At 36.8% G+C, this 21,049-nt stretch overlaps 2 protein-coding genes across 23 annotated transcripts in view; one reads left to right on the top strand and one right to left on the bottom strand.

Annotated features, from left to right (window-relative positions):
* Window positions 1–21,049, bottom strand: part of PARD3 (par-3 family cell polarity regulator) — a 723,671-nt gene that overhangs the window by 327,504 nt on the left and 375,118 nt on the right. For all 22 annotated transcript variants that reach the window (XM_037039898.1, XM_037039905.1, XM_037039903.1 and 19 more), the window contains 2 exons: window positions 16,074–16,162; window positions 13,711–13,794 (listed from right to left, as the gene is read on the bottom strand). In XM_037039898.1, coding sequence (XP_036895793.1) covers window positions 13,711–13,794; window positions 16,074–16,162 — 173 coding nt within the window. The remainder of the gene's footprint in view (window positions 1–13,710; window positions 13,795–16,073; window positions 16,163–21,049) is intronic.
* On the top strand, window positions 4,879–20,898 carry LOC118982727 (heat shock cognate 71 kDa protein-like). Its single transcript, XM_037039908.1, has 2 exons — window positions 4,879–5,717; window positions 20,888–20,898. Coding segments are annotated over exons 1-2 (780 nt in total). The 5' UTR covers window positions 4,879–4,939; the 3' UTR covers window positions 20,890–20,898.

A 21,049-nucleotide genomic window follows, 5' to 3' on the forward strand; every position in this document is an offset into this window, starting at 1 on the left:
AAATAAAAATTACTAGCATACTTGGTCTAGAACACTATTTGACTGACAGGAAGAACATTATACATCCCTCAGAACAAACACCAAAAACTTTCTATGATGACAGTATAAAGAATGGGAATCTTTCCCAAGTTTTAATGCTGTGATTTACTGGATCATTAGTATATATTTTGTATCATAATCATGCTGAAATTTTTATGAGCTTATTTTGGTCTGTCCAAAGTCTGTATTTCCTTTAATAATCCTAACATTTAGAGAAAAATGTCTATATTGATACTATAATTTAGAAACCTGCATAAATTAAAGTTGAAGACACCATTATTTACAGTAGCCTATATATTTTTTCCTTTGCAGTACCCTATATATTCTTTCCAGTACACATATACCCAAAGAGTTTCTTCTTTTATAGTAATTGTTATCTGTTCTGCGGCCCTGTAACTGACTCCTCTCTTATTGTTACTGACTGACACACCTTATCTCTACTATTGCACTATAAGCTCCTAGGAGATAGAGAAGATGGGATTCAGTAATATATGCTCAAGCACTTAGCTAGTAGGAAATTCTTGATAAATGACAATGGGATGAATGGATGACTGGGTGTAGCTAAGGCAAATCAGTCTCATTTCTTTTTTTTTTTTTTTTAAGATTTCATTCATTTATTGATAGAGGGGAAGGGAAGGAGAGAGCGAGAGAAATAGCAATGTATGGTTGCCTCTGGTGTATCCCCTGCTGGGAACTGGCCTGCAACCAGGCATGTGCCCTGACTGGGAATCGAACCCTGATCCCTTGGTTCGCAGGCCTGCACTCAATCCACTGAGCTACACCAGCCAGGGCAAGTCTCATTTCTAATTAGCTTTCTGCAAAATAGAATACAAGTGAAATGAAATTGGGACTCAGATCCTTTTTTCCATGGAGCTGCCCATTCAGCTGCCATCTATACCAAACAGACAGTTAAACAGACATAAACTGAACTGCAGCAATGGTCCTTTTTCACTTACACTGCCATTTAATATTGTTTCTTTCATGAATGTTTACAGAGCGATCATTTAATTTCATTCTAATGTTCATTATTAAATACAGTAAAGAGATATTTTGCCTTACTAGGGCTAAGTCTACCAACTTGCAAGAATAATAAGAGAAGATAATATTTAAATTGCCCTTTGTAATTTTCGCATTTCAGGATTAGCATCTACTAGTGTAATAACCTAAAAATCTTGTGACTGATGAAAACAATAGTATGTAAATGACTTTTAGTTACTTACTGCCATATGTTGGAACTAAAGAAATATAAGAATTCTTTGAGCTCAAAGTAAGAATAATATATACTGACATAGCTGCATGAGCAACTTAACTGTCTGAGTCTGTATTTGGAAGAAAGAAATTTCTTAATAGGTCACACCAATAATGACAGTACTGTTAAATATCACCATGTCCACAATCTACCTCCCTATGCTCCTACTACTGTTTCTATGCACGATTGAACAGTGTCCTATCAGGGGAATCAAATTAAGATATATGTATGATTCTGTTGAATGGGAAAAATAATCTGATAAAACAAATTAAATCACAGTTACTGATAATAGTGGAATAAGTAGAAGCCACTTTCCTATAAAAGAAAAAGGTGACTGAGCCACTCACAGGCACCTAGGACCAAACCACCCCTGCGCTGCCAGCGGCTCCAACAGACCAGGACCATCCCTGAACAGGTGTCTGTGCGCAGCCCCTGCAGGACAGACGCATGCTGCCGGGAGTCAGTTACTCTGTATAATTGGTGGAATCATAGCTACAGCTCTTCTGCAACCTAAAGTGAGTGGTAATTATGTTTTTATGTATTCTGAAATATTTTGAGTATTCCAGAGAATCCACAGAATATCTTTAGGAAAAATATATAGACTACCTTTAATAGAAATTACTTAGCAGTTAACTGATAATTTAACACTGATAATTTAAATTTATAAATTTATCCCTGATAGATCATTTCAGTATTTATGACAGTTAGTATAACTTGGGAATCTGAAATTTAACTCTACAAGTGGCACCAATATTTTTCAGAGAATTACTTTACTTTTTAAATTTACTTTTCCTTCCTAGAAATCACTCTAGAATGATGATCTAAATGATGTCATTTAAAAAAAATGACATGCTACATTTACTGAATGAATGGTTTATCTTTCTGAATAAGCCCTTGTAAATGGCCAAGTGCATCAATCATCCTAACATAGTAACAAATGCTACAAATCATAAATAAATAAACTACCACACTTATATAAAATATAACACAGCTTTATTAAATGAGGCTTTTAGAATCCAACATTCTTAAAATAAAATAGTCACAAAAATCTCAGGATCCCATTTCTCAGCACTAGGTAGGGGGTGGAGGATGAGGATGGGACGGGGGGATGGGGATGGGGCTGGAAGGGGGAGAAGAGGAAGAATTTCACCCTGAGTGGCAGGGCAAGAGATCAGGGAGTCAATGAAGAGACTGAATTAAGAAGTTAGTAGCCTGCTGATTTCTAAGTACATGACCACGCTATCAGAATCATTCTCTCAAAAAGAATGGATTAATTTAAAAGAAAAGTAGAACAATCTGCACCATTATCTCATTGGCTTCACTAGGTGAAAATGATTACAAAAGGAATGGGAATGGACTATCAAAAGAACTTCACACGAAAATTGAACTGGTAACAGCTAGACTAAGAATGAAAACGATCCTCTGAAGGGAAATCAACAGAAGTAATAACAAATCCTTTCATCTTCCTGGAAAATGTGCACGCAAGCATATTTCCATACCTCCCACATTCAATTTAAAGGCATCTCAAGCAGTATATGTAATTAAGAACAATTAAGGTTAATGTTTTGCAAATTCAATCTGCAACCAGAATTTGTTTGAAGTCATAAAGAGCCGACTACCTACAGTGCTATGGTCCCCGTCACACTTCTAGGAGAGAATAACTGAAGTTACTGAACTTCAGAACATTTCAGCACGTCAAAGTGCTGGAATCCACAATAGTTTTTCACCTTGGCAAGTACCAGAATTCCTTATTAGAAACAACCATTTTCCATCAGAAGGAACTACTTTGCAACAATAATAGATAGATAAATAGACAGATAGATAGCAGGGAAGAGGGAAAAGAGGAGCTGGGCACACTCTGCTGGGGGAAACAGCCCAGAACCAGAACCCACCCACCGTGGGCTGTGCTGACATGCACAGGGGAGAAGACTTGGTGCGCTGACCCCTGCGGCACAGCAGACTTGGCAAGAGTGCATCCCCAGGGTTTGGGGGGGGTATGTGAAACACAGTCTCCCTGATCCCGCCTCCATGAATCTAATGTAAACCTTACATGGCAGATATGCTTTTTGAGCAAATAAATATTTTTTTCTTGTAAATCTGAAACATCTCAAACATACTGCTATTCTACTGTTTCCTATACCATTTTCAAAATTGGGAGGGTGAGAATACTATATCCACCATGTACAAGTCTCACTCCTGAGTAACTTTCCTAAAAAATGCAAATACACATATTTCTTTTAAGTCTTTACTCATGGCTTCTGAATTGTGTTTCTTACAAAAAAAAAAAAAACAAAAAAAAACGCCAAAATAGGAAAATAAGGATATAGTCACAGAAAGCAAGCCACCGAAATACTACATATTTGCACATGATTTTAGATGCATAATTAGAAATTTAACCTCTTAGATTATATTAAGGATTGTACCACTACATTTTTACAAGGTTCATTAGCCTAATTATACACTTAATTAAAACAAACTCACACATGTTAACATTTTCAATTCTAAGTATAAAGTACAACCAATGATAAAACTGAAAATAAATAACAAATGTTTTAATGATATCTAAATTGGCTAAGCAAGTCTGAGTTATGCTTTGATAACAGAGATTTCCACAGCTGCCATCCGGCTATATGGAAGTGATTACAATTCATCTTGATAAAAACTGACACAGTATAAAAACCTCAACTGAAGTGAAGTCAGAGGAGGACTAGACCGAATGGACCCCATCAACCAGACCTTCTCACCTCACTAAGTACAAAACACGAGGGATCACAACGACCTACAGTTGATCCCTGAGAACCACAGTCACAGTCTTAGGCAACAGAAGCAGAAAAAAATTTAAAGAAATTCCAGGTTAAAATAAAATCTTGATTTTTTTTAAAGCTTTAATGGCTAAGATGAAATAAACCAAGAAAAAAAGTAAACAAAAATGAAAAATTTCTTTAGATTAAGGCAGAAATGACAGGCATCATACTACTAGATTTAAAGAAGCAAAACAAACTTTTCTTTTCAGAACATGTTCATTTATTATGGTCCTTTATTGGGACAAACAAATCTGCAGCTGAGGTGTACAGGTGAAAGCTTTCAGACAAAAGACAACTGACTGAGTAAAGATAAATGGTTTTTTACTAAAGTGGGCAAATAAGTTAAAATTGAGTGCTCAAAGGTCAAGAGCGTATGTCTTCCTTTTAAAGGTAATATTAAATTTTAAAACTTTACTGTGAAATGAAACATACAAACCCCAAGTACAGCTTTTCTTAACACCTGACCTAGTACCATAAAATCCAAATTGGATGTATTATTTACTAAACATATGCGTCCAACTAACTAAGCAAATATGTACTAGAATCCTTAAATTTATGATGTAACAGTAAAACCTCATATCAAAGTCATGAATAGAAGGGAAAACTGATAATTTTCTGCTATTGAATACACTGATTAGAACCTACATAGACAACCAGGCTGCAAAGCAGTAAGGAGCAGATTTTAAGGTACATTCAGGAAGATAAAGGAAAGATGAAAATCATTTTTTCTTTTTAAATTAAATTTACTGGGGTGATAATGGAGAATAAGATTATAAAGGTTTCAGACTGAACACAGGGGGAGCTGTCCTGTTTTGAGTCTCTGCGGGCCTGTGCATACTAAGCAACCATGTCTAAAGGACCTGCAGTTGGCATTGATCTTGCCACCACCTACTCTTGTGTGGGTTTCTTCCAGCATGGAAAAGTGGAACTAATCGCCAGCGATCAGGGAAACCAAACCAACCCAAGCTATGTCACCTTTACCGATACCGAACAATTGATCAGTGATGCTGCAAAGAATCAGGTCACAATGAATCCCACCAACACAGTGTTTGATGCCAAATGCTTGATTGGACGTAGATTCGATGATGCTGTTGTCCAATCTGGTATGAAGCATTGGCCTTTCATGGTCGTGAATGATGCTGGCAGGCCCAAGGTCCAAGTAGAATACAAGGGAGAGACAAAAAGCTTCTATCCAGAAGAGGTGTCATCTATGGTTTTGACAAAGACGAAGGAAATCACGGAAGCTTACCTTGGGAAGACTGTTACCAATGTTATCGTCACAGTACCTGCTTATTTCAATGATTCTCAGTGTCAGGCTATCAAAGATGCTGGAACTATTGCTGGTCTCAATGTACTTAGAATCATCAATGAGCCAACTTCTGCCACTATTGCTTATGGCTTAGACAAGGTTAGAGCTGAAAGAAATGTGCTGATCTTTGACTTGGGAGGTGGCACTTTCGATGTGTCAATTCTTAGAATTGAAGATGGAATCTTTGAGGTAAAATCTACAGCTGGTGATACACACTTGGGTGGAGGAGACTTTGACACCCGAATGGTCAACCATTTCATTGCAGAGTTCAAGTGCAAGCACAAGAAGGACATCAGTGAGAAAAAGAGAGCTGTTTGTCGCCTTCATACTGCTTATGAACAAGCTAAGTGCACCACTCTCTCTTCCAGCACCCAGGCCAGTATTAAGACTGACTCACTCTATGAAGGAATTGACTTCTACACCTCAATCACCCGCGCCCAATTTGAAGAATGAATGCTGACCTTTTCCGTGACACCCTGGACCTCGTAGAGAAAGCTCTTCAGGGTGCCAAGCTCGACAAGTCCCAGATCCATGATATTGTCCTGGTGGGGGGCTCTACCCGTATCCCCAAGATTCAGAAACTCCTACAGGATTTCTTCAGTGGGAAGGAGCTGAATAAAAGCATCAACCCTGATGAGGCTGTTGCTTATGGTGCAGCTGTCCAGGCAGCCATCCTCTCCAGAGACAAATCTGAAAATGTTCAAGACTTGCTGCTGCTGGACGTCACCCCTCTTTCCCTCAGCACTGAGACTGCGGGCGGGGTCATGATAGTCCTCATCAAGCGCAACACCGCCATTCTCACCAAGCAGACGCAGACCTTCACCACCTACTCAGACAACCAGCCCGGGGTGCTCATCCAGGTTTATGAAGGTGAGCACACCATGACAAAGGATAACAACCTGCTCGGCAAGTTTGAACTCCCAGGCATACCTCCTGCACCTAGTGGTGTTCCTCAGATTGAAGTCACTTTTGACATCGATGCCAATGGCATCCTGAATGTGTCTGCTGTGGATAAGGGTACGGGAAAAGAGAACAAGATCACTATCGCCAACGACAAAGGTCGTCTGAGCAAGGAAGACATTGAGCGCATGGTCCAGGAGGCTGAGAAGTACAAAGCGCAAGATGAGAAACAGTGGGACAAGGTGTCTTCCAAGAACTCACTTGAATCCTATGCATTCAACATGAAAGCAACTGTTGAAGATGAAAAACTTCAAGGCAAGATCAATGATGGGGACAAACAGAAGATCCTTGACAAGTGCAATGAAATCATCAACTGGCTTGATAAGAATCAGACTGCAGAAAAGGAAGAATTTGAACATCAGCAGAAAGAGCTGGAAAAAGTCTGCAACCCAATCATCACCAAGCTGTACCAGAGTGCAGGTGGCATGCCAGGAGGAATGCCTGGGGGCTTCCCTGGGGGTGGAGCCCCTCCATCTGGGGGTGCCTCCTCTGGGCCCACCATTGAAGAGGTTGATTAAGCCAACCTCTTGCATAGATTTAGCACTGTTCCACATAAAATATTGAAGGATCCAAATTTGTAGCAAATTCCATGGCAGTTTTAAAAGTTGAGCTACTGTATAATACAACAGCATTCTTGATACTTGGACATGGACTATGTGCACAGGGAAATAATGCATTTTATAAGCACTGTATTGTAATGTGGAAAATGCGATGTCTTAAATAAACTATTTAAATTGGCACAAAAAAAGATTATAAAGGTTTCAAGTGTACAGTTCTATGATATATCTGATAGACGTGTCAAATATATGGTGACGGAAGAAGACTGATGTTTGGCTGCGAATAAGAAAAATACCATTCTTACTAGCTGCCACTGCCAAGTACTATGCTAAATGTGTTTTATATATATTTTATAATCATATGTACGTTCTTGTTCAAACCACACAAAGTGAGAGGAGTCTCTTATCTCTCATACGTGAACACTGAGGATGCGTGAGGCTAACTTGCCCAGGCCACACTTACTAAAAAGACAGAGCCCGGCTCCGTCCAAAGGTATCTCTGGCCTCAAAATGTGAACTATTCTTAGCAATCCCTCTGCCAGTAACATGAAACCTTAGCATGTGATTAACTGACTGACTGACATAGAGAAGTAATATATTTCCTAACTAGAAATTCTGGAAAAAGGGAACATGTGATATGCTATATAGAGAACAAAAGCTAATAAAATGTAGGTTAGGTGAGCTAAGAGTTATAACTAAGAATAATTATGAGCATCTGAAATCTTAGGAGGGGACGCCAAGTTCAGATATTGACTCAATAATTAAGTGAATGAGTATGGGCTTCTTAAGACTTTCCAAAGATATTTATTTTACTACCTACTTTAGCAGACAGGCTAGTTAAAAACTTTACAAAAACTTTAGTTTTTTTTGAGAGGAAAATTATTCAACATATGCATCTGATGCCGGGAGCAAACAGGTATATTTCAATTATTTTCTATATTAATCTGATAATATAAATACCTATTTTCTAATGAGGCTGCTTTTATTTCAACTCAAATCTTGAATATTATACAATATTCTTTCAGGTATGTAATTTTTCTCAGCTAGGATGATGGAATTTATAGTCAGTAATGGAAGAAAATCAATCAAGGGAGAAAAGTCATGAAAAATCAATTTAATACAGAAATTTTAAAAGTTTGGTGTTGACTTTTAACCTACCAAATTGAAGATAAATGGCTGAAAAAATCATTCAGGATAAAAATTAATCAGACAAATCAAATTATGTATATCCATAAAAGGTAAGTTGAGAAGTAATTAATAAGACATGTGCCCGCATGTGCTGGCAGGTGGCTAAACTCACAGACCATATGTATGCATATACCCCCCTTACTGAGGGCTAGCTCCAACTTAAAGACTTTAGATTTTCCTTGAATCTCATAACTTGCAATCGGACATTAGGAAAAAGAGTTCTGTGAGTATATATTACTAAACAGAAAATGTTAAATAAAGTTGTTTTTCTACTTCCTTTCCTCCTGGGAACTCTTCAGAATTAGGGGGGTGTGCTGGTGGGAAATAAAATGTGGCTACAATAAAGAGACTTTCTTATCAACCAGTAAGTGGATATAAAGTTTGGGGCTCTTTCCCGATACCCATTAATATGAATACAAAAAAAGGGAGGAAATTTTAGATATGAATAATACTAGAATGTAATCTCCATGATGGCAGACATTTTTATTTGTTTAATTCTCTAAAGTGGAGCTGGCAAAATACAGCTCATCAGCCAAAATTAGGCCTACCACTATTTTTATAAATGAAGCTTTATTGAAACAAAGCCACACTCATTTGGTCACACGTTGTCTGTGGTTGGCTTCATGCTACAAGGACAGGATTTAGCACTTGCAATAAAAACTGGGCAGCCCACACTGCCAGAAACATTGCCCACCTTACCCTTAGAGAGAGTTTGCTCACCCCTGACAGAGTGTGACTAGATCAAGAATGGTGCTGGTAAATCCTAGATCTTTTAAAACTTGCTTAATAAAATAAACCTACAATTACTATCTGCACAGAAAAAGTACAGGGCAAAGGTTTAACTTTAAAGAAGAATATATAAATGGAAATGTCCATTATAGGTAAGACCAAGAGAAGCTGACTATACTTTAAGAATAATGTGCTTTAAGCCCTGGCTGGTGTAGCTCAGTGGACTGAGCGCGGGCCTGCGAACCACAGGATCGTGGTTTGATTCCCAGTCAGGGCACATGCCTGGGTTGCAGGCCAGTTCCCTGCAGGCCAACTCCCAGCAGGGGATGCACAAAAGGCAACCATACATTGATATTTCTCTCCTTCTCTCCTTCCCTTCCCCTCCAAAGATAAATGAATAATATTATTTTTTTTTTTAAAAGAATAATGTGCTTCAGCCATACGTGTTTTCATAGGGGTAAAGATTTAGTATGATTTGGGAGTATGAAGGCTATCTCCCACATAGTATAACAATGATTTCTCTCAATTAACATCTCAGTTTGATCATCCAGCAAGAAATCTCCAGCACAAAACTTCCCAAGCCACTTTTGACATGTTCTATTGGTCAAAGAACCTTCTCCGTGGACTGTATAAATACTTTTTTCTTTCATTTCAGTTGTGTTTTTACCTTTCTTGAAATAATAAAGCAAAATATTCTGAAAATGTTGCTTATTTTCCTCCATCTTCAATATTAAAATGGCTACACAAAAATTCACCAATTTTGATGTTTTTTAAATGTGTGCTGATATGACAGCTATCACAATACAATGTAACAAAGTTGTTTCAAATTATACTGAGGGCAACTAAGCACTACTAGAGCCATATTACAGAAACAACTGAACAAACTTTTTGGCAACCCATTATCAAAAATATAAAATCCATGGAGTTTCTTCTCTAGGAAATGGCATTATTTACTTTCTGAAAGTAGTAACACTTGTGATTTAAATAAGAAAGTTATGTTGGACATTTAATCAAAATGAAATGAAATTGTATGTACGAAGTGAAATTTGATTTCAAGGTAATAAAAATGAATAAAGAGTTCTGGATAGGAACAAATACACTTTTTTTTTTTAGTAACATACAAGATGCTGGCTGAAGAGAAATCTCATCAAAGGGAAGACAATGCATTCTTTCTATTTATCTATTTGTCTCCATTTCTGCAGATTTGAAGAAGTGGTTGGGGTGAGTAACCACCTACCAATCATCACTGATGCCCCCCCACTCAAGGTACAACACCCAACTTACTCTAAAAAACAGCCTTTTTAAGTAGGTCCAGCAAATACTTTACCAAAAAAACCTTCATTATACCTCAGCTCATAATTAGACCTAAGTGGTTTTAAAATTTTCTCTACCACTGACTTCACATTTTCCTATTTTCCTGAGTTATATTTGATATTCAAGATGTTCTGCATTGTGTTTCTTTATTTATGATACATAATTCCTATCCGCATTTTCCTAAGATTTGCTGACTTTAAAATCTAAACCAGAAAGCAACATTGACATATGTGTTACTCTTACAAAACTGTAGGCAGACGTCAGATATACTGCAGGGTCAACTACAATCAATGCAATAAAGTGAATACCCTAATAGAAAGTAAGTCACACAAATTTGTGTTTCCCATATGAAAGTTATGTTTTCACTGAACTGTATGCAGTCTAGTAAGTGTGCAATGCCATTATTTCTTAAAATGTACATACATTAATTAAAAATACTTTACCATTATAAATGCTAACATTCATCTGAGCCTTCAGCAAGTCATAACATTTTTGTGGGTGGAGGGTCTTACCTTCAATTTGTAAGAAAGACAGTATCCACAAAGCTCAATAAAACAAAGTTCAACAAAAAGAGGTATACCGTAAGTTCTCACTTAATATCATTAGCAAGTTCCTGGAACTATGTTGAAAACAATGTATAACACACCCAATTTCACCACAGGCTAACTGATACAAATATGTGTTAAGTTCCCCACCGTATCTCATCAACATTATAACTAAACAATGTTGAATGAAACAATGTTATCCAAGGACCTGCTATATGCCTGTAATTATTCAGTTAGTAATATCACCAAAATTGAGATGGCCCAAGTAGGATTGGAATTTTGTAAAAGGAAAGTTATTCTTGGAAATTTCAATTACATCTCACAAATATGTATTTTTGTATTCCCACTAAGATACATGTGAAATTTCTTCATAAGTTCCACTAAATTTTACTTTCTGCTATGATGCAGTGCCTAACTTGTGCTTGCAGCCACCATGGAGTGGATATAGTTCCCTTTCTAAGTTATCATCACATTTAAGCTCCTCTTCCCCCACTAGCCGGCTTCAGTTACCTAATTCTCACAACACTTCATCAGCTCACAGAGTAGCTATTCTATAACTGTATCAACATTTATGACATAATTACAGCGTGATTTCTTGGCTATCACTCCACCTTGACTGCAAGTCCCTGGACAAAGACTAAGTCCTGTTCATCTTTGTTTCCTAGCACCTAACAAAGGCATTGCCACAGGCTAAATGCTAGGGAAGGCATCTAACTGGATGAGAAGCACCCACTTGTAGCCGTTTCCAAGGACAAGGGAGAAGGTGGCTTCTAGCTCCTGAAGATTAGCACCTCTGGTTCCATAGCGTCTATGGTTCTGAGCAGCCGGCATGGGCTTCTCTCCCACTGTCAACCTACCTCTGAAGAACCATCACCTACCAAAGCCATGTGGAAGGTTAAAAATGCAACACAGGCGTTGGGAAAAAATTAGCTCTGTTTCCCAATATGAAAATGGGTGATCCCTACCAAGAGTTAATAAAGAATCTGACTTTATTAATCACTTTTTCCTTACAGAGGAAAGCTGCTCGAGATTGTCTTCATTGAGTGTCAGATCAACAGGAATTAAAAATGACTTGGCTGGAAAGTAATTTCTAGTTCTGCAAAGGGACACTTGTCTACTTACGTGTGTTCTGTATGTCAAAGTAAACATCATGGTAACCAGTAACTCTGGTGGATTTTGTGAAATGCTTTTACTGAGTCAATTTAGAGTAGGTTTATTGTTCTATCTTATCCCCTTTGGCTTAAGGCTTTTCATCGATTTATTTTATCCCAATAATGTTCACAGTGATGTAGGAAATGTGTGATACAGAAAATAACATGTTTGTCATGGAAATACTAGTTCTAGTTCAAAGTGGGTACATAAAAAATTAAGTCTCATTGTGATGAGTTATATATTCTGCCTGTAGTCCACAGGCAGTTAAAGACATTAATCTTTATCTATGCATTAATCTTCATCTACTAATCCACCCATTTTATCTTATTTTTCTACTTAACATATAAGAAAAAAAAAGATTTAACTTTTGAGAGCATTTAAATGTCTGTTTTTTATTTTTTGAAATTTTTAATTTAATCTTTATTGTACTTTTTAATTATATTTTTAAAGGAAATAAAGTCAAGAGGCATTCTGAAAACAACTAAGTTTGTTTAAGTGAAAGTTCTTTGAAGAAATTTCAATGCTTCAACAGAGTTTAAAATTTTAAAAAGAAGAGAAGGGAAGTGAAAGCAGCTACAACTCCATAAATACAACATCACCTCCAAATTCAAGGTGAATTTCACGTGTTGTTATACAACAGCAACATCCAAACCTTGCAGTCCAGCTGAGTTCTAGGTGTATCAAAGTTTCAGCATCCAGACCCCCAAAAAGTACATGCTTTACTGAAGAGGTGGAGTGTGCACTTGGCCACAGGTAGGAAGACACACCAAGAAGGGAGGACACTTATTCAAATACCCATCTAAAAATCTAAACAGATAATTGAATCACACGCTTGTCATTAATAGTGCATCTGCCTTTCACAAAACATGGTGCTTATGATTGCTGGGCCAGAGTACAAACCATTCTAAATTCTCAGTCCCTGCTCTAAAGCAAGTTTTCTTTTCAGCATCCCCCCTCCCAGTGTAAATAAAGTTAAAATAAAAAGGTTAATAAAGTGATAACAGTAAAATAAAAACATTCAAAATATAAAGCCATACAGTTCACAAATATGTTTCACCACATAGCCATTAGATGGGTAAACAAGGATGGGTAAAGAAGACGTGATAAATTCCAACAAGCTAACTGCGCACAGCTGACACGCTGGGGACGCTGAGGCACAGGTCGCCATCTGCAGCAGAAGCCTCGGCCCACTCACTGCGAAGCGGATTCATAATGTGTCTTTCAGTGTATTAAATATTAAAACAAAACCTGATTCTTTCACAGAAGAAAAGCATCAGAATGACAAAAACTAACAGATCATTTAAAGTTTTAAGGATGTATGGTCTATAAAGTAATCAAGTCATACTAACCAACAATACAAAACACTGACATTTTGAATGCAGAGACTGAAGGGAAGGAGCTACAGGCCACAGGGTAGGAAATAAATCTATAGCTTGTCCAACTTTTTAAAATGTCAAACGTAATCATAAACATCTTATAAAATTAAAGACCTGAACAAGAAAATAATTCTAAATGAATCATTACATATGACATCCAGATAACTTTTTTCCAGAAAATTGCTTTAATCTCTCTCCCTTAACTTTGCAAATTCAACTGGAGTTCTAACTCAAACATCGAAGTAAAATGTCTGCGAGGATGTAATGAACAATAAAATTATTAGTATAATTTGAATGCTCGATTTCTTCATCAGTGTTAAGTGCTTTCTCTGATTATGATGTATATGTATGAATGAAGTGGCATTTCCCCCAAATGAAAATGTTTCCATTAAGCATATGCTAAATCAACAGCACTCTGTATCTGAGCTTAAATGAAGATAAAACACTCCACATTATGATTCAATTTAAAAACCTCCGCAATACGTTACCTGCCGCCTCGAGCACTGAAAGGCACTACATGGATTCCCAGAGGCCCTCCGTCGTTGGGGACGTGAACGAGCTTTACCATGTCACTGTGAGACAATGATGAATGAGGGAGCATGAACATGGACTGTAAACAAACCAAACCGAGACAGAACAAAACAAAAATACAACAGACACACAACAAAATAAAACAAAACAAAATCCCCACCAAGCACACATGCATGTACATATACATTCTGGAATATAAGCATGGTGATGAAGGCAACAGTAAACACTACATACCTGAACACTAGTCTGATGGCATGGGGGGAGAGCAATCACCAGAAATAGCTACATTAAACATGACACAGAACATTTCTCTCAGACCACACTCTTCTGTGTGATACAAGCACACATTTTGCAAGTCAAATCTCTACACTTCCACTGAAATTTTTCCATCTCAATATCTACTTCAAGGACAATGAAGATTAATTGTATAAAAGTGTTGCAGTTACAGAGTATGTTACAATTTACAAAGAGCTACTAAATACGTCACATCATTGACCCTTCCAATAATCCAATAAGGCCAAAGTTTTGCCCCTCTAGACAGGTGACGGTGCAGACATGGCCCAGCCATCCTGACTTCCCACCGTCCACAAAATGTAAAGTCACCATTTCTTAAACCACTGCATGCACAGGTTATGAAATTCCTTTCTCAAAGCCAATAGATTTCCACTAAAAACCAAATCATTTTCATAAAAGTGTTTGCAAATGAACTTTAAAGTTATGAACCTATTTATATAGAGTAAAATGAAGTTACTTCTATTATATAACTAAAGTACTTTACTATTAATGTAATAAGCCCAGGGTTAATAAAAATTGGTGTAAATCAGAGAGTGTAAGTATTCTAAACCACTAAATAAGATTTCACTTTTCTGTAGATTTGTGTGTGCTGCACAGAAATGTAAGTGGTATCTACCCAACAATCAATATTTGGAAATAGTATTTTAATTAAATATTTAGTTTAAGCAACCCAGGCAACCATAAGTGATTAGCAATGAATTTGACAAAGGTCACAATATAGTTTTTATATAATGGAAAATGCCAATTCTTCAACTTGCTAAATAAAAACCTGAGGTTATCCTATGTACTATGACTGTCCCAGTTACAGAAGGACTAAAGAAAATTAAAGACAGCAATACCCACAATTCAAAACAAAATTGGAAATATGTGCACAGATTTAATCACATAAACTAATAAGACAAAATAAAAATTTTGCCATACTAAAGTAATGGTATTTAAATGTATTTTTTAAATATTTTTGTAGAATTTTATAACATTCTAATTTAGATACTATTAATACCATTTACATATTTTTAATGACTATATTGTCAACTGAATAGTCTGGTTACTTTAATAATTATATTTATGATACATTCTTTCTTTTGAACTATGCCATGGCAAATATTTCTTATACGAAAACATTAGACAACACTGGTTACTCTGTATCCAAACATAATCTGATTCCAGCACCTGGTCTCACTGACGAAGTTCTTAGAGCCTTCCCTTGGAAGACCAAAAGAAGACAGCATTAACAGTTCAAATATTAGTATCTAGCTCCCTTAACTTCTACCCAAAGTCAAAGATAAAATTGAGAATACTGCCCTCCCTGAGAACTCCTCCAATTTAAAAATGCCAATATTTAAGACAAATGTACAGTTTTGATAATAAAGTCTTACTTTATGCTTTTATACTTAAAACCATGTTCAAGGTCCCAAACCTATGGGCTATAATTTTTCAAATATCTTGAAATTCTATTTTTTCAAATCAAAATATATACACTAAAATGGCTAATGTTTACATAATACCAACTATTTTTTCAGGTAAAATGAGCCCAAACCTATGGGCTATAATTTTTCAAGTATCTTGAAATTCTATTTTTTCAAATCAAAATATATACACTAAAATGGCTAATGTTTACATAATACCAACTATTTTTTCAGGTAAAATGAGCATGCATACATTTTTTTTTAATTTAGCAAATTTAGAGAGTGAACTAATGACCAAAATACTGACATACAATCTTAAAACAGTTGCAGTGTTGTGAACATGACAAATATTTTCAATCAAATGCTATTTTGTATTATAACATAATAGTATTTGGAAAGGCATGAAACAGAACAGGGACATGTAGATTTCCATGCTCTTCTTTTTACATTACATAATTAACACAATAGATGAAAGGTGCTCTCTGAAAAACAAGCCAATGCAAGCCATGTTTTTAACTCAGCACAAACAATCCACACATGCCGTATGTCCTGGAACACTTGCTGCTGTCAGTAATGCTGCATGTACATGACACACTGTGCTAAAGCCGTCAGTAACTTACTCCAGAGAGAAGGGAGGTGTGTTCTCCAAACTGCTGTCGGCATGTCCCACAGGTTCAACACGACTGCTGTCTTCTGCCCCATCCTCATCCTAGACAGTGCGACAGAAAGGGAAGTGCACTCTGTGTTAGATTTCTTTCTATAATGTGGAAGAAAACTGGGCAAAAGTGGAGTCCAAGAGGCACTATGATCATGTTATTATTGGTCTTTCCCTAGGAAAGATGACCTTTAATCATAAGATGGGTATCTGTATATGAAAAGCTGTATATTTAAAGCCACAGTCTCCTGAGTTAGCACCCAAGAGGTGAACAAGATACCATAGTAATAGGAAAACATTAAAACTTCCAGTTAATGTTACCTTTCTTACCATTTTACATCACTTTTTCTTGTATATTTTAGCAAGTAATTGTATGTTACTACAATGTTATATTAATATAAAATATTAATATAATTATATTATACTTATTATAAGTATAGACCATTATAATCCTTAATGACTATCAAATCTGCAAAATCATGTTTGTCAGTTCCTCAGTCCCACAAACACAGCTTGACAAAATGAGTATGCAGTAAGTAAAATCTTTGACTCAAATCCTTCATCCTATGAAATTTCACATAAAGTTACTGGGAGCCAATTGACTATTTAAAGTTATGAGCAAAGACATTAAGATCTCAGTTAAAAAGAACCACTTCTGTTTACTTCTGTTAGTGAAGGACCAAGTAAGGGGAAGGCGAAAACAGAGACATGGTCAACACCCACCTTTGAATCCTCCCTTCAACAAAGGCAGTATTTTGTAAAACTTATGTTACAACATGTGGTACAAACTTAGATCAGGAGAGTATGCTGGTACTCCAAAAGATGCCATGTGAAATAAATGTAATGATACATAAAAGCAAATGAAATGTCACTCAAGAATATGCCCTACTTTACATAGGATTGGCCAAAAAGTTCATCTGTTTTTTGCCAGTAAGATGGCTCTAGTAGCACTTAGTTGTCTTCATTCAAAACAATTTTGTTACATTGTATTTTAACAGCTGTGATATCACCATGCAGTAAAAAATATATATATCAACACTGATGAATTTTTATGTACTCATTTTAATACTAACATGGAAGAAAATTAACATTTTACTATATTATGCTTTATATTTCAAGAAAAGTAAAAATGCAACTGAAATGCAAAAGAGGATCTGTGCGGTGTACGAAGAAGGTGCTGTGACCAATCATATCCAAAGTGGTTTGCAAGTTCCATGCTGGAGATTTTTCCCTGGACAATGCTCCACAATCAGGTAGACCAGCTGAAAGTGATAGCTATCAAATCGAGGTGTTAAATGAGAACAACCAACATTATACCACCTAGAAAATAGCCAATATACTCAAAATATGCAAATCAATAAACTTCCTGGTGAAAATGAAAAATGTGTTTCATTTTACAGAAAAAAACTAAACGGACTTTTTAGCCAAGCCAATACTTATTAGAAACTTCCATAAAACCTCATTATTTGTTGTGCTTCTCTGTACACAGAGCAATTTCACTGTAAAAATGCCTTTGGAATAAGAAAACACATTTAAAAATATTAACCACCAAATGCTGTATACAATCAAGTCAATGCCAGGAGGAAGAAAACATTATTGGTTACTGGTTGAGGGAATTGACAAAGAGGAAAAGAAGAGATGTCAAGGGCTGCAAAGGGTCTAACATTTTACCACCTGGAAGCTCCTAGGTCGGCCTGCTATGGTTCCCTGGATGCTAGAAGTAGAAATAAGATGGCCGGGTCTGAGTCAAAGGACAGCTTATTACAGCAACAGCATTAGTCAGGATATCATTCTCCTACGCACTTGTTCCTCAAGCTAAAGTTCTCACAAGGTGGAGTGAAGAGGGCTGGGGACAATGGTGCACACAGAAGAAATCTGCGCTTACAGAATGCAAGTCTCTTACACAGACAGTAAACCTGCTCACGGCTATGGAGGGAGAGATACCTCCTGGCTTCCAAAGCTGTTTTCCGTACACATGTCCTTGAAAGGGTAGCCTGGTACAAAAAGTACAAAAACGCATGAAAAACACGGTTCTTATCTGCCAACAAGAGAGTTCAACCTATGCACTGCCAAACAGCAGCATTCATGTATGATTACAAACAAACTAAACCTACAAATATCATTAAGAAATGACTTAAGATAATGTCTTCATTGTTATAAAGTAACTAACAATAACATTAAATCCTATTAGATAAAAGTTATAACTCCTATATCAAGGTGATTATCTTAGAGTGTAGAAATCTATATTCAAATAAACAAAAAAATCAAATGTGAAAGTTAAAAAAATTCTGAGACGTTCAAAGTCTTCACTTCCATTCATATAAAGCTATATTTCAATGTGCTCCAGTAAAACCCAGGAAATTCAATAAAACAATGAACAGACATCTGTATTAATGGCAACAATAACATTTTTAAAATAACATAAAAAAAAAAACCAGACAGAACCCAAGGAAAGTCCCAGAATACTGTGAAAAGACAAGCAGAAAGTAGATCATATCAAATGTAGATGTGTAGGACATCAATTTCCACAAAAATAGTAATTAATAATTGGTATTATATTTATGAACATTTGGGAAATACTCTGACAAATCTGATACAGAATGTGGAAAGTGTACTGGAGAAAGTAAAGGTATGTACAGAGAAAATAAAACAAATCTTTAAAAATTCAAAGCAATTAGCTCCAGAAACAAAAGAAATTGTGTAAGAGAGGAAATTTAATCAGAGTGCCAACTTGGTTACACAGTGAACAATTCTTACATATGGAAATTATGTGATATTGGCTATTGATTAACTTGGAGGATGGAAACACGGAGAGTCAAAGTGGCAGAGAAGGAAAATCTCTCATCTTTCATAATAACATGCAATAAATGTCATAAATGATTTATTTAGAAACACAGAAGTAAATACCAGAATAAACACATGCATAAATTGAAATTTGTAGCCTCTTGGCAGAGGAATGGGAAGCCGAAAGAAGCTGACTGCTACTCTTTCCTTATTTATTTTTATCCTGATCACATATTTAAAAATCCCAACAAGGATACAGATGGATCTACGGTCCAGCTAAACATCCAAATGCTCAAGACCCTCACAGGGGACCTGGTATCAAGTTTACTTCAAAGGATGTAAATCAGGAAATCCAACCTGCCAGCAAGACAGCAGCTGCTTTGTCCTTGGGAGCAGCAGTCTGCACAGTTGAGCAAGATCTTTACTTGCGGGTTTCCCAGTTGTCAGCTCAAGGCCATGAAAGACACCCACAGAGGCTGGTTATAAGCACTCACCTGCCTGACCAGCCTCTTGCCTCCCAGTTGTAGTAGTTCTTGTTAAAGCACCACAGCCACAGCTGCTTGTCAGACATTAACAGTTTTTCAAGTCCAGATGCAATCACCAATCAGAGGTCGCCTTTACCACACCAAGGTAGTTAATGGAAACTTTTATCAGGTTTCCAGAAAAAGGAAGCCAAAAGCTCATCAAAACTTCATTTCTCATCCAGAAGAAGAAAAAGACTTTGTAAGAAGTCTTTACCATAAAAGACTTATACCATATTCTATTGATCTAAGCAAAAAATTTTTAAAAGATGAAGGAGTCAAGAAAGAGAGGGGCAGAGACAATAGTGTGCAAACATGGCTTGCCTCCTTGTACAACCAGAGCAAAAGATTTCAACAGAGTTCTGGCCAAGATTGAGAGGTAGGTAGAAACCCTTCACTTCCTTGCACAACCAAAATGAGAAAAACAACCAACCTAAAATCAATAAACAACCAAAGTGCCAGAAAATCAAACTGCTTGGAACTCCAGCAACAACAGAATTAAAGAAATAGTCAAACAGAACAACCAGATCGGTAAGGCGGCAAATGCAGAGAAACCTTGCTGAGGCAGCGAACTGTAGGGGCAGGGCTGGCTACAGTGCAGAGGCAGGCTGCATGGGAGGGGGTGACTTAAAGGGAAACTGAGACTCAGAGGTGGCTTTGAACTATGGCAGTTGCCACAGTGGGAGAAACACCTAGTCTCACACAAGGTGAGAGAATAAGAGTTCTCTCACACAAGAGTTTATTAGAAAGTGGGCTAGAGATGAGCGGGAGAGCTGCACTGTTCCCTCTCTTGTTCCTCCCCTACAGACAGCACCGCAACACAGCAAGGAGGTCTGCCCTGCCTGGGTGAATACCAAAGGCCCCACCCCCTTATCAGGGGCCCTGAGTCAAGAAATGGGGCCAAAATAGAAGAACAGCAAAACCTCAGAAAGAGAGCTAAGCAAGAAGGACATGGCCAACTTATCTGATGGAGAAATTAAAGCCCTGTTAATCAAAATGCTCACAGAACTGATGCAGCTTGGTCAAAAAATGAAAGACCAAATAAATGAAAGATACCCAAAATGAAATAAAGCAAAATATTCAGGAACCAAGAGTGACAAAAAGAAAACTAGGACTCAAAGCAACGATTTGGAAAAAAAGGAAAAATTAAACATTCAACTGAAACAGAATGAAGAAACAAGAATCCAGAAAATATGAAGAGGCTTAGGAACCTCCAGGTCATCTTTAAATGTTCTAACAACCAAATTATAGGGATATCAGAAGGATAAGAGGAAGAGCAAGTAATTAAAAAATTATTTGAAAAAATAATGAAGGATAATTTTCCCAATCTGGCAAAGGAAATAGACTTTCAAGAAGTCCAGGAAGCTCAGAGAGTCCAAAAGAAGTTGGATTCAAGGAGGAACACACCAAGGCACACATCATTAAGTTACCCAAGATTAAAGACAAAGAGACAATCTTAAAAGCAGTAAAATAGAAGGAAAGAGTTATCTACAAAGGAGTGCCCATAAGACTACCAGCAAACCTTGCAGGCGAGAAGGGACTGGAAAGAAGTATTTGAAGTCATGAAAGGCAAGGACCTACACCCAGGATTACTCTATCCAGCAAAGCTGTAACTTAGAATGAAAGCACAAATAAA

Source organism: Sturnira hondurensis, unplaced genomic scaffold (assembly GCF_014824575.4).
Source record: "Sturnira hondurensis isolate 20B ecotype Veracruz unplaced genomic scaffold, ASM1482457v3 Scaffold0025598, whole genome shotgun sequence".
NCBI lineage: Eukaryota > Metazoa > Chordata > Mammalia > Chiroptera > Phyllostomidae > Sturnira > Sturnira hondurensis.